Source organism: Mercenaria mercenaria, chromosome 17, assembly GCF_021730395.1.
Source record: "Mercenaria mercenaria strain notata chromosome 17, MADL_Memer_1, whole genome shotgun sequence".
Classification (NCBI taxonomy): Eukaryota; Metazoa; Mollusca; class Bivalvia; order Venerida; family Veneridae; genus Mercenaria; species Mercenaria mercenaria.
This window is the reverse complement of record NC_069377.1, coordinates 51,167,800-51,182,255: the sequence shown is the minus strand read 5'-3', so window position 1 is coordinate 51,182,255 and position 14,456 is coordinate 51,167,800. Positions and strand designations below refer to the sequence as shown.

The 14,456-nt window shown below is 34.1% G+C and overlaps 2 protein-coding genes across 2 annotated transcripts in view; one reads left to right on the top strand and one right to left on the bottom strand.

The window, feature by feature from the left end:
- The window catches only part of LOC123535725 (PAX-interacting protein 1-like), a 38,213-nt gene extending 30,855 nt beyond the window's left edge, over positions 1–7,358 (bottom strand). Inside the window, exons 1-3 of the mRNA XM_053528158.1 lie at positions 7,156–7,358; positions 1,983–2,120; positions 1,331–1,374 (exon numbers count right to left, since the gene is read on the bottom strand). Of these exons, the coding sequence (XP_053384133.1) occupies positions 1,331–1,374; positions 1,983–2,120; positions 7,156–7,239 (266 nt within the window). The 5' untranslated portion in view covers positions 7,240–7,358. The remainder of the gene's footprint in view (positions 1–1,330; positions 1,375–1,982; positions 2,121–7,155) is intronic.
- Positions 7,359–7,491: 133 nt separating this feature from the next.
- LOC123535726 (leucine-rich repeat and IQ domain-containing protein 1-like) overlaps positions 7,492–14,456 on the top strand; it is a 37,084-nt gene continuing 30,119 nt past the window's right edge. Inside the window, exons 1-6 of the mRNA XM_053528157.1 lie at positions 7,492–7,671; positions 10,166–10,335; positions 11,196–11,310; positions 12,058–12,155; positions 12,953–13,112; positions 14,037–14,185. Coding sequence (XP_053384132.1) covers positions 10,171–10,335; positions 11,196–11,310; positions 12,058–12,155; positions 12,953–13,112; positions 14,037–14,185 — 687 coding nt within the window. The 5' untranslated portion in view covers positions 7,492–7,671; positions 10,166–10,170. The remainder of the gene's footprint in view (positions 7,672–10,165; positions 10,336–11,195; positions 11,311–12,057; positions 12,156–12,952; positions 13,113–14,036; positions 14,186–14,456) is intronic.

Here is a 14,456-nt window from a genome sequence, read left to right as displayed (position 1 = left end):
CCAAAAATTTTAAGTCAAACAAAGGGCATAATTTTGTTAAAAAGCAAAATAGAGTTATGGGACCTGTGCAGTGTAAGTCAGTTTATCACAGTGAATAAGTGTGTGAAGTTTCAATCCATTCCCACATGTGGTTGCTGAGATACAAGCTAACATACAAAACTTAACCAAATCGGGACGCGGACGCAGACGCCGACGCCGACGCATGGGCGAGTCCAATAGCTCTACTATTCTATGAATAGTCGAGCTAAAAATTAAGCATTTCCGAGAACCCTACTTTATTGGTCATCTTTGATAACTTTCAAGGATGTATTTTGAATTTTAAGGCTATTTTAGAAAATTCCCTGAATTTTCCTTGATAAAAGATGGCAGTTTTCAAATTCCATGATTTCTTTGACTTTTCACAGTATAATTATATGAACCCTGATTAACCACTCCTCTACATAACTGACTGAGGAAAACTGTAACAGCCAGGTATGATGATTAAAGGACTATGAGAAACAAGAGCTGTCACAGGAGACAGCGCGCTCGACTACTTTGATGCTGGATAGTGAAACTGGGCACATCTGCAGAAACTAGAGCTGTCACTGGAGTGTTTAATGACTCCAATTGTGGATGAAGATATTGCACAATAGCCCGAGTCTATGTCAAAAATATCAACTTAAAGTAATGAGAGAGGTAAAGATAAAATGTATCAAAACACTATATAAGTATATCCTAAGCAAAAAGGGGCATAATTCATTAAATATTGGTGCCAGAGTTATGCACATTGTGTCATATGGTGTGGGTGATGATGTTAAACAACTATTTAAAGTTTGAATCAAATCCATTCAGTAATAACAGAGACTGAGTGAAAGTGCATCAAAACTTTAACCTGAAATTCTAAGTAAAAAGGGGAATAATTCATGAAAAAATTTGCCAGAGCTATGCATCTTGTGTCATATGATGTGGGTGATGATGCTGAACAACTATTTTAAGTTTGAATCAAATCCATTCAGTAATAACAGAGGTAGAGTGAAAGTGCACCAAAACTTTAATCTGAAAATCTAAGTGAAAAGGGGGGATAATTCATGAAATATTGGAGTCAGAGTTATGGCCTTTATGTCAGATGATGATGAGGAATAAGTATTTCAAGTTTGAATCAAATCCATCAAGTAATTACAGAGATAAGTTGAAAAAAGAGAAAGTGTAAAAAAACTTTAACCAAGGTGGGGACGCGGAAAGATGCCGACGCCGGGTCGAGTAGGATAGCTCTCCTTATACTTCGTATAGTCGAGCTAAAAACAACATTATCTGTGGTAATGGCTTTCACTAATAACAACATAAAGGATACTCCAGCATTTTCTTGCATTTTACTGACAACAGCACCCACTCACTCTGAAAAAAGAAACACTTACAATATTATCTGAAATGGAATAATGAAACATCAATTTTATTTGATCAATATCATCACATACAGATGTTGGTACTATAATGTTGCTCACAAAATTGTTGTATGAAAAGGTTTACTGTTAAAACTGTATCAAGCAACCAGTCAAGGGTAGCGACACAATCTGGCTGATTCACTAAGTTATCTTACTGTAAAAAGAAACTAAAATGTTTCTAAATATATACATCTTTTTACTTCTATGAAACAAAACTTTGCTATTATATAATTTTATCTGAAAATATCAGGACCTTGTGATCTACACATTAAGTTTAGTTTTATAGCAATTCTAGCTGCATTTATCATTAGAATTACAAATTAACACTTACCCTGCTAAATTTCTATAATGAACTTGTCCATCTTCCAATTTGGACAGTACCATTAACTGTTAAAAGGGGTGCTTACCAAAAAGATAGTGACTGAATAGCGAACAGTGCAGACCATGATCAGACTGCACGGATGTGCAGGCTGATCTTGGTCTGCACTGGTCGCAAAGGCAGAACCTCTTGCTGCCAGCAGGCTAAGGGTTAATTAAAAATACCGGTACCAAATAGCTTACCATTACACAAGGCAGTTCAAACAGTTCCCTCGCTTCCTGGTATTCATGGTTCTCTATATCATCGGCAATCACATGACTCACCATTTCACTGAGGTATGTGTCTCTCTTTCCTCCATACTTGGACAGAATGTCTATTACCTGTAATTACACCAGTAATACGAGTATCCAGGCTGGTTCAAAACTGTGCTAGAACTGAAGCCAGGAATTCATATCTGATAAAACACAGCTCAACTATTTGAAGAATTGATAGAAGTATGGGGTCAAAATATTACCAGAGATTTTCAGACAAAATAAGAAAAATAGATAAGACAAACAATGTATCTGTATCTGTGGATTTGGATAAGTTTTGCACTATATGGCAATGTGTGACTGACCACGAAGGTAAGCAAATCAATTAGTGACAGCACTTTATGCCTGGACAAAGTAGGTCAGTTTAGTATGGACAATGAACAAATAATTAACGTTGGTAGCATCTATGGCATCTTTATTACAAACAATAATTGTACATGTAAGAAATCATTATATCGACAATAATTAGAAAGGTGCCAATAGTCTCGCCTGACTCTGTTCTATAAATAGTAACAAATATACGTCAAAAATGTGTCGCACATTTTGTATACTTTAGTGTCCAAAATTTTAATCATTTTATGCTGAAGAAGGTCTTGATAAGACCGAAACCGGTATAACTATAATTAAAATGGTCTTAACCTATCTTGGTGTTTGTCATTTAGTACCCCTTCCCCACCTTTGTATTTTGAAGTAATTACAGAGATAAAGAGAAAAAAAGAAAGCAGGGGTGTAAAGTTCCACGAAAGTCTGGATAGAACGAGTGGACCTCGCAGTATACGCGACCGATTGGGCGAGTGCATTTCACGTCGTAACTTTTCCAAAATTCAGCAAAAAATATTTTGAATTGCATCGCGAAAATGATAACAATCATTACGTCAGTAGACGCTTTAAAATTAAACCGCATACCAATAATGATTGCGTGCTAGACTGTGATTATTATCGATGCAATTATTGCAAGAAAACCATGTACCGTAAGCCAGTCAAGATAAACTTATTTATCCAGGTTAATGTTATTATCATCACCATTTATTTTCCGGTACTTTGTCAAAGCATGCAAACCAACATCCGTAGTTTATTTGGAGAGCGAACTGGTGGTGGAAATGACAAAAATACAGTGAAAGAAAAATGTCTGCTGTGAAAAGCAAATTTGAGCAGAATGAATATGATTAATGAATGTAGTGTACAAAAGAATATAATTATTTGTCTACTGTGTGTTATATTTGAAATTTGTTTGTTGTACATAATAGATTCTACTTCTTTCATAAAAGTGACAGTATTAAAAATGACATTAAAGATAGTTGTAATTTTATTAGGGCGAGTGACTGTTCACTAAGGGCATGCAGATTTTACTGGCTACTAGTCCTACAGGGCGAGTGGTGTGAAAAAATATTTTACACCCCTGGAAAGTTCATCAAAACTTTAACCAAGGTGTGGACGCGGAAGGACGCCAACGCCAAGTTATTTTGTTTGTTTTGGGTTTAACACCGTTTTTCAACAGTATTTCAGTCATGTAACCGGGCAGTTAACCTAACCAGCGTTCCTGGATTCTGTACCAGTACAAACCTGTTCTCCGCAAGTAACTGCCAACTTCCCCACATGAATCAGAGGTGGAGGACTAATGATATCAGACACAATGTCGTTTATCAAATAGTCACGGAGAACATACGCCCCGCCCAAGGATCAAACTCGCGACCCCGAGATCCGTAGACCAACGCTCTTACCTACTGAGCTAAGCGGGTGGGTTCCAACGCCAGGTTAAGTAGGATAGCTCTCCATATCATACTTCATCTAGTTAAGCTAAATAAATGAGCTGATAATAGATAGATATCAAAAATAACAGACTTGTATCAGTTTTTCAATCAATTCAATTAATTAATCAATTAGTTGCAGAACAAATAAATCCAAGGAATGCACAGTGAACTTATATCTGCATCCCTTGATTACTTATCATACCTTTATTCCGTGTATCTAACTTTTCATACAATAAATTGAAAAGACACTATTCAATATAATAACTATAAGCATCGTAATCACACATTGTCGTTATTAACTTATCAAAGGGTGGGCATAATAAATTTAATACAAACTGTCAGATAATCGATACTATCAGGGATATGCAGGTACTACGGAGACCTGATAAATTAAGACAAAAACTGAAAAAGACTCAGCTCAATTTTACATACGTATGGATACAAAAAAATCAGCACGACAGTAAAGCGGATAGAGAAAATTATCGGCAAGACTGTTGTCTGAATAGCCTCCAAGGCTTGATATTGCTTTACCTTGAAGCCCATCTCTATGTCACAGCCTTGTGTACACCCACTGTAACCCCATTAGTTCCAGAAAGGCAAACACATCGTGATCTATACTAAGGGATTCCATGATGCAGTGGTTAGCAGGTTGGACTACAAGTCCGCCAGTGGTCCGGGTTTGATTCCTGATCGCGGCTGATATCCCAACAAGTGTTCAGTGCTGGATGATTTACTCAAGGCAGTGGCTACGATAATGGTACAGTAATCCTAGCCTCCGATTCTAGGATTACGGAAGTTCCGTATTCCTGGACAGCCCTATGAGGATAGGCTAGGATTACGGAAGTATTTAAGAGGCATCAAATATATGTAAGGACATGCATAAATGATGTTATAAACTTACTTATTTCACTTAAAAAAGCGATTTTTCATGCCTGTCATACTATCTTGATCCGCCATTTTGCATCATAAATGCGTCCTTAATATTAAACTATATAGAAGAAAAGACCTACTAAAATACACTTGAAGTATTTATAAATGCGTATTTAACTGCCAAATAACATATTATATGGTATACACATAAAACATATCATAGGCAACCACATTTTTTTCGTTTTACATGTCGACTATAACCATGTCGTATGTTATTAAAGCCAGACTATTTGTGTTGACTTGATGTGTGTACAGGTGCATTAATACCAATTTCCGTTGCTACTACGAACACAACAGGAAATGGTACGTTAGTAAGAAATGTGTACAGTTTTGAAAACATTGCATGTATATATATATATATATATACGAAACACAGATAAATCTATAATATTTCTGCGCTGCCATTAATATATCGTTTAAGATTATACTAATGCAAAATCGCGGATCGATAACACAAAATCATAAGACAGATATGAAAAATCGCTATTTTAAGTGAAATAAGTAAATTTACAACATCATTTATGCATGCCCTTACACTATTTGATGTCTCTTAAATATTTCCGTAATCCTAGCCTATCCTCATAGGGTTGTCTAGGAATACGGAACTTCCGTAATCCTAGAATCGGTATTCCTAAAATCGGAAGCTAAGATTACGGTACATTAATTGTAACCACTACCTATACTTAAATTGGTACTGTATCGGCCTAGACTGGATGCTGGGGAGGTAAATATGACGCCTGCCGTGGGCTCGGCTGGATATAATTGTTCCATTCATTCCAGGTGGGGACTTTCATCGACTACCCACGTTATATAGTTAAACCAAGAAACTTTATACTGTACTCTAGTCAAGTCTACGTAGCATTTCTGCTTCATTGTGTCTGAAGGGCAGATGGACCATAATTAAACTTAAGCACTGACTGACAGCCAAACACATGCTTGGTCTGTTGCTAGTCAAAATAATTCGACATTCAGACTGTTTTATATTTGTGACTGGCAATCTAAACGTCAATACTTTGAAGGACCAAAATAATGGATGATGAATCATAGTACACAGTCATGTAAAGTTATTGGTTTTATTGGTTGCACATATCTATTGGTGTGTATACACAGTAAAAGTTAATCGTGTACAGTACATACATAGGTTTAAATTTAATCAACTGAAAATTCGTAATTTCGGATATTATTTGATAATTTTTACATAAATCAATGAGGAATTGATCAATCCCCTTTTGATATATGTAAGTTTTATTTGAATTTATTGACAATTTGTGAAATAATCGGCATTCAAACTATAGCATATAAAGCATCGGCAGCGATGAAAATTTCATTGTCAATTGCTTCAACTTTTTTGGTCTTTCGTCAAGTTTCGACTTTCGAGTGGGGGTATTGCCCATATGAAAAAGGAAGTGGCTATTCTTATGGTCCCGTAGGAATAGCCTCGCAGGCTATTCTTACGGCTCTCCCGTAAGAATAGTGAAAAGCCCGCAGATGTCTATTCCTATGGCAGTTTTGTATACATTGTACTGAAGTCATTCAACTGTTATATATAATTTCAAACGATTTCAGAAATGACATCACATTTGGTCATTGTGTTACAAATAAAATGTCAGGTCTGATTGTTATATTTCAATGTTATATTCCATGTTAGGGAATGAACATATTGTATGTTTTTGCCTAAATAAATTATTTTGAATCTCGTTATGTCAAGCTGATGTGTGATAAACATGTTTAGAGTGGTAAGAGATTTGTACTGTTGTGAAAATTTTGCATATATATACACGAAACATAGATCACTAATTCTCTAACTGGTTTAGGCCTGCTTGAAAACACTTGGTCAATATTTTAAGTGTTTCAATAATGAATATCAATAACGTATGTATTTACATCTACATCTGTACAACCAACAATCGTTTTCCGATTTATTTAGAAGACAAATTTCAGTGAAATAAATATTTTACACTTACAGTACAATAAATTCGTTGTTTAAAAATTGTTTGTTTATGTAACAAATGGAAGCAATAAAATGTAACAAAAATGTGTTATAATAGGGGAAATCCATAACCATCTGCGGACTTTTCATAATTCATACGGAAGAGCCGTAGGAATAGACACCTGCGGGCTTTTCACTATTCTTACAGGAGAGCCGTAAGAATAGCCTGCGAGGCTATTCCTACGGGACCGTAAGAATAGCCACTTCCTATGAAAAAATAATCTCGATATTTCCTAAGATAGCGTCAAATTAGTTGGACTAGGTGTGTTGCCTGTGAAGAAGTGGTATAAACTGCAAAATTGACAAAACTTTGCCCATTTAAAAGAAAAATAGTCTGGCACAAAGTTTTGTATCTGTATCTGTAGTGTATACGACGCAGGACCACTTCTGGTATAAGGCGTCGGGGTGATGACTGAACAATAAATTATCTTACATTCTCCGAAATGTCTCCAACAATGTAAAAGGTGACATCTTTAAACAAATCTTCCGGTACTTCTGATTTATCGTCTGATTCCATAATTACTGATTTCTATGTTGCAACTGCTTTGTTTACGTCTAAAATGTTTGTTGTAAAGTGACACTTCGCGCTAGATTTCATTTCATGCTTTACGGCAATCGGTGTGATGTCGTAAAAATAGCAGTTTTTAGTTACTGTACAGTTATTTACGTTCATCAGCAAATTTTTTGTCTTGAAATATCTTATTTTTGTTTTTAATGGCCCAGTTAAGTCACTGTGTTTCAAATAGATCTATGTGCGATTGAGGATTTGCGACATTGGATTACCAAAAATGGGCTGTCCAAATTTTTGGTTTCCACTGTAAACAACTTATATGAGTGAAAAATAAGACGTGTTCTAGCCGTGATATTGGCCAAAACTGAAACAGATTAAATGTTTCCACATTGATTTTTTGGGAAATGTTCAGTATGTACTGATATATTTGACGAACAGGTAAACATCTGTACATTTTACCATGTTTGATAAGGCTAACAAAACACAAACTAAAGACTTTAGCAGGTCTAGGATATCGATGTTTATACAGACATTATCTAAATATAATATGAAATTAGGTGCTACCTAAAAGGCAGAGCTCCCTTGAAAAATCACTAGTGCCCCTTAAAAATTAAAGGAGTGGTGTTGGAATTGTCTGGAATTATGGATTTGTTTAGGAAGTTTATGTTCTATTAGATCTATTAAAATTATAAGTATTAATGATAATTCATGATTTCTGAATGCATGTTTTCGACTGCATCAAATTTAATTCTTGACATGTGAAATACTCGAAAGATATTCTGTATAGAATTAAAAGAAAGTTCGATATAGATTAAAATCTGCACCAAGATAAAGAGAAAAACACGTATTTGAATAATTTCTGTTATTCTTATTAAAACGTACTGCATCAACAATTTTACATAAATTATTATCATACTGGAAACCAGTCACAAATGATAACCCCTTCAAATTGAAAAGCTTCAAACCTAACAGAATCTCATTAGTCCAATAGCCAAAGGAATTCTGTATCTTTGCTTGTGAATGTTTGGCAAGTTAATGTTTCAATTCCAAAGTTATTAAAAAATAGAATTTACATAATACTGGAAATGACTATTGTAATTCTTTTAAATGTCATTATTGTCAAATTTTGGTTCTTTCTGAAAGGAAGAAATTATTGTGGCCAACTTTCAGTCAAAAATGAAGCTATAATAGACGCCTGGTATGGGAAAATTACAGTCATTTACATTAATGTACAAAGCTTGTTTTAAACCCAAAAGACTAGCAATTTTTAAAAATTAATGATCAGAATTTTACATAGAGAAAAACAGTGTTTGCCGAAATTCTCGAAAAATCCTGTTTATTTACTGAAGTTCTAAGTTAACATTTCTATGGGTTTTTTTTATGGTTAACCTTTTAGCACTATAGAATAGGGATGGTGCTAAGGACCTTTTTGATGATCGCGAATAGTTTTAGTTTTTTTGATAAACTCTGGTCAGTGATTTTAAAGCTAACGGATGAAATATATGCGAATGGGGAGAAGAGCATTATTTGCTTCTCACAGTTCAATGCCTGTATATTTTGATCCTAAAGCTGTGTTTATTTTTTTTTTTTTTTATAAAGTTATGTCTACTTACTACTGCACAGGCACTACATTGGAACCTGACATCAAAACTAAACACTTGTTCAATTTCACATTAATGACTTTAGTCATACAATATTTTCAAAACTCATAATAATACAAAAACAAAAACAAAAACAAAAACATAAATAAAAAATGAAATAGAAAAAAAAAATCTGGTCCAGGTGAGGTTCGATCTCACGACCTCTAGTTTTCAACGCGAACTCGCTAACCACTACACCTCTGTGGAGTTAGGACGTAATCATGACAAACATAAGCATATATCAGAAAGTTCGGTAATGACAGCGTGAGAAAAGTCGTTTCAATATGAAAATATTGTATTTTATTTCTTTTTTCTTCGTACAAAATGTTTTTAGCTCTAAATTTTTATTATCAAACGCGCATTTACATTTTTAATACATTTCAATATTCAAAGCAGTAAGCGAGAAGCTTTTGTCAACCGTAAACAGTAAGCGTCTACTGACGTCTTTACTGATTAATTACTATGTGCATAGAGCACACGAAAAAATCCAAACAACACCGATTCCAAAAAAGTACCACGAATTTTCAACTCGATAGTATACACATTTAGATCTCTCTATTCGTTTTCTTGTTCATACGTCTAACCGTAATGCGACCAAGCGGCGCCGGTAGCTCTGCTATTAGTCCAACTAACTGTACGTGAGTCACAATATTGTGAATATTTTTGCACAGGTCAATATCTTCTCCATATAGCCCTCTTCCCTCAGAAAATTCCTTAAGAGTCTTGCAGTTTTGTCATGAAGTTGACATTACATCAGCAGTTTCAATAGTCTTTGCTAATATACTGATCCATTTGACCCAAAATAACAGTCCCTTTCTAAGCCTATTTAAAAAAAGTGCCGGTTACATATTGATTTGGCCCTAATAATTTTTTGGACAGTGCACTGTAGTCACATTAATGAATAGATAGGTTCCGGATAACATAGAAATAATCAGAAATTAACAATGTATTTACCAAAATGGAATATATTTTATTTGATACATTTTTGACATGTATGTTTTTCATATTGTATACTGATTAAGCTTTAAAAATCAATCAGTTAATCTATCAATTAAAGAATTCTGTCCGAAATGCACCCCTTAACTGTGATGGAAATACATGTAATTGCAGTATCAAAACTACATAGATGTTTTGCTACTTCTGACCTAGCTAGTGGGATATGCAAAAAAATGGCTGTGCTAAATTTTTCACCAGTTGTAATGTCTAATTTACAAATTAAAAATGCCACACAATAAGTTTTTAATGTAGCAACAAAACAAAAAATTTACTTTCTTTAAAAATGACAATTTTAGTTGAGATGAGTATGCCGCCTTCGGGTGTTGAAGGTTTGATGGATGAACAGGCAGTGATTGAGGCAGAGATTCAGTTGGAGTTAGAAAACATAAATCTGGATGAAGAAGTACAGTTGGATGATGATTTAAATGGAGACAATGAACTGCAGGCAGATCTGGATGAAGAAGTGGTTTGTTTTTATCAACTTTTAAACCTGAAGAATGTCTTTTTAAGACCGAAACTGGTCGTTTAATTAAATAAATCATTAAAATTTCCCAGTGTGTTACGTGTTGTCACCTCGTCTTCCTGTGGTTCTATTGTAATTTATCAGCTTTTGTATACTGCAAAATCATTATTATTTGTAAAGCTAAATTTTGTAGGTATTTTGGTTGTGTTAATCCGTGAAATTAAATCTTAATTACTGAAAAAAGTAAATTTATATTCACTTAATCTTTAAAATTTGAATTCTGTGAATTGAAGCATTCTTATTATAGCTGCTTTGGCAAAAAACAATATTTTATGTCAAAGAAATTAAATGATTTAACAGTACTTTAACAATTTAAACAACATACTTAAAATATATTCTGTTACTTTAAAAGGGAAACTACATTGATATTAAGAAGCATTATAAAGAAGCAGATTTTGCATTGACTGCAAATAGTATGCACTGTCACAGTTACCGGTAGTTAAAGACACTGTACAATATGATCTTCTTTGACAATTTTTCTATTGATTGTTTTTAAACTTATTTTGTTAAACCTTGAAGATTTTAATTTTACTTTTGAAAGGAAGGCTTTATGCTAGTAGAACGAAATAATAAACATTAGAATTCAATCTGGCTGTTTTCTATGAAATCACATATCACTGTGATCAAACAACTAGATGCTTCTTAGATAAAGAATGAAGACTGCATCTTCATTGATAAATGAGATCTCACTTAGATTTGTTGTGGTAAGATTTAGAGAGATTTCTGCATTCTATGATATTTTCAGATCTGTTTTATTTTATAGACCATTGCCAAGTATTAGTTAGAGCATCTTTTACTTTCAGGTGGTAGAAAATGAGCTGGATAATTACATTAAGAGACTACAAGACCAGAGTAATAGATTTGAACAGGAACTATTAGAATGTGATGAACTACTAACACACTCTTCAGACAAGAATGGTAATTCTCATTCATAAAGCTGTCACTGTTTATCATAGTGTAAATGTAGCATCTATATGTTCAAGTCAATGATACAGAAGTTTGGAATATCATTGTGATCACAAGAGGATATTGAAGAGAGAGAAAATAACTGCAATACCATGAATCATTCTTTTTTGTAGGGTACTAATTCCTTGTGTAATTGTATATTAAAATCCAAAACAAAGAAGAAAAAATCTATGAATTCCATTTGATTAGATATTTCCCATTATAATTTTCAGTCCTTTTTTACACTAAATGACTCTTCAAAATTCAATTTTGACATTTTTTGGAAGTGGGTTGCTGTAAAAGTTTCCAGATATCTTAGTAAGCATAAAAACAACATTTTCAGTGCAAACATTTTGTGATATTTTTAAAAACTTTTGTTTTAAAATTTGCAATTAAGCCTTAATTTTTACAAAGGGGGCAGTACATTTTTGGCCTTAAAGGTGGCATTATTAAAGATAATTTGAAAATTCAAAAAGATCCTACTACCACTTTTAGAGATCATTAGAGAAATGTATTGTTTATGTCTGAATCTTGCAAAATAAAATTGTGTTACTGATTCAAACAGTATCGTATTACTCAACCAAACAGACACACATGAAGGATTTTCCATACAGGTTTGGAAGAAATATATGTATCTGAGACTGTCATACCGGTATGTCAAAAACAGGTATTGAATAGTTGATGAATGACGAAAATCTATGAAAGCAATTGATATTTCAGAGTCACTGAGCTCAGCAATGATACCATATGAAGACCATACTTTGTTGATGCAGCTTGCCAAAGAACAAGGATGTGATGTTGAACAATACAAGAGAAAGGTATTTTTTCTGTGAACTCAGTCTAACATTATAAATCTGAGACTGGAGTCCAGTTTTGAAACTCCTTCATCTGATTGGTTGATTATGAGCATTAATTTGAGATTGACCAATGACAACGTAATATTCTGAGACTCAGTTTTAACACTGATTATTGACTTTCGCTCCAGTTTACAGTTTCTAAATTACTCTCACACCAAAATTATTCTGAATATTTATCTTCGTCACCTATGTAAACTGAATGTATTCTTACGGACAACCAATAATTACTATTCTCACACTTTTAACCCTTAGGCTGATGGCGGCAAGTGATTCTGCCTTGGTGGCCAGTGCAGACCAAGATCAGTCTGTACATCATGTAGTCTGATCATGGTCTGCACTGTTCGCCATTCAGTCAGTATCTTTTTGGGAAACTACCCTTTTAACAGTTAATGGTACTGTCCAAATTGAAAGATGGACAAGTTCATTATAGAAATTTAGCAGGGTAAGGGTTAATAATCACAAACTTTGCTTGGATAAGAGAGTAATATTTAAATAATTGAAAGTTTGTGTTAGGGTTTGTTTGATGTGTCAGCTGGACGTTGGTATACAGGTGAAGCAGGTGTAGTTATTGTCTGTTTAAATTTGCAATTAATATATTTGGAAGATTGTTGAACCATATAAATGTCTGATATCAGTGGATGTCGTTTCCAGCAGGTGTCATTTTGAAAGCAAGTATGTAATACAGTTTTTGAAAATAAACTTCTATGTAAATCACTCTTAATATTGAGTTTTACTATAAATCTATGAACTTTTTCCAGATTTTAGAAGATATAGAAAATGATGAAGTGATAATAGATGATGAACTGGCTGATTTGATTGGAGATACTGCGGAAGAGTCTAACAGAAATGGGGAACAATGTTCCATCACTGATGCAGAATTACCTATGAAAATTATGAAGGCTGTTGAAGAAGGTGTAGGTAAGAATGCTATAGTCCATGATTGTTTTGTCAAAAATTATCACAACCTTGAGGCAGAGATACTAAGGTGTATTTGGTTTGTGCTTTAGTAGGGTCAGTAAAAATGAACACAGTAACATTAGAATATCCATAGGCTCTGTTATTTAATTTAGTTTGTTACAAACTTTACCTATTTGTCAAAACTTAAGAAGAAAAGGTTGTTTGAAAACATGTTACTGTTGGAGAAAAAATACTTTTTTTTATAAAAATGTCAGAGCTCCCAGTTCAATCCTGTCATTCTGTTGCCACCTGGTATGCATGGAGAAGTTATTTACCTGCAAGGAATGAGTTATTACTACTGGGATATTGGAGAGTTAATTTGTCATTATTTCAAATGGTATAATGTGAAATCGTTTAATTTTGTAGGTATAAAAGTTTTTGATTTTGCCCAAAGCAACTATTTTGTTGGGATATGCTATCACAGATTTCTTCTTATCAAAATAAAAGAACAGGAACTTTTCTTGGTCAATGGGATTTAATTTCATGGATTAACCTTATCATGCTGGACATGATTGATTATGCCTTAAAAGCAACTAGTGTAGATCATGATCAGCCTGCACATCCATGCAGTCTGATCATGATCTGCACTGTTTGCTATTCAGTCAGTAAATTTTCAGTGAACATCCCTTTGAATAATAAGTGGTACTGCCCAAATTGAATGATGGACCAGTCTATTTTAGAAATTTAGCAGGGTAAAGGTTAAAGCATCCAGGCAAAGGAACAATACAGTGCCTATTGAAGCTGGCTTGATAAGACAAGTTGAATTTAGAACAAAATATCAATCTGGGAAGTTACATGTAACTGACTGGCTGCTTTGCCAAGTGGCTGTTGAATGCAGGTGGCCAATAAGTGAGGTTCAGCTGTATGTTATTTATGTTTTTTAAGATGGCGAGGAAGCTCCAGTATCACAGGAGCTTGTATTGGTCAATGGTGAGGAGCATCCAAACACACACAAAGACATACAGAAAATGTTGAGAGAACAGTTAGACACACTCGAACATAGGTACACAGAGAGAATGGATAGAATTAAAAAGGTTTGGGCAAAATATTACTTAATTTTTACAAAAGAAAATATGCTTACAATTTAAGCTAAAGAAGGTGTATAGTGCTGTGTAGTGCAGTGTAAAGCAGAGCAGTGCTGAGTAATATTCAACCCTTTCTGCTGCAATAGAGCGCACTGGAAGAGAAAAGTAGCATGCAGTGAAGAGAGTTGTACAGTAAACTAGGCCACGTATTCATCAACATTCTAAGAGTAAAATTTAGACAGAGTTGAGATTTCATAACCTTTAGCCTGCTGGCAGCACG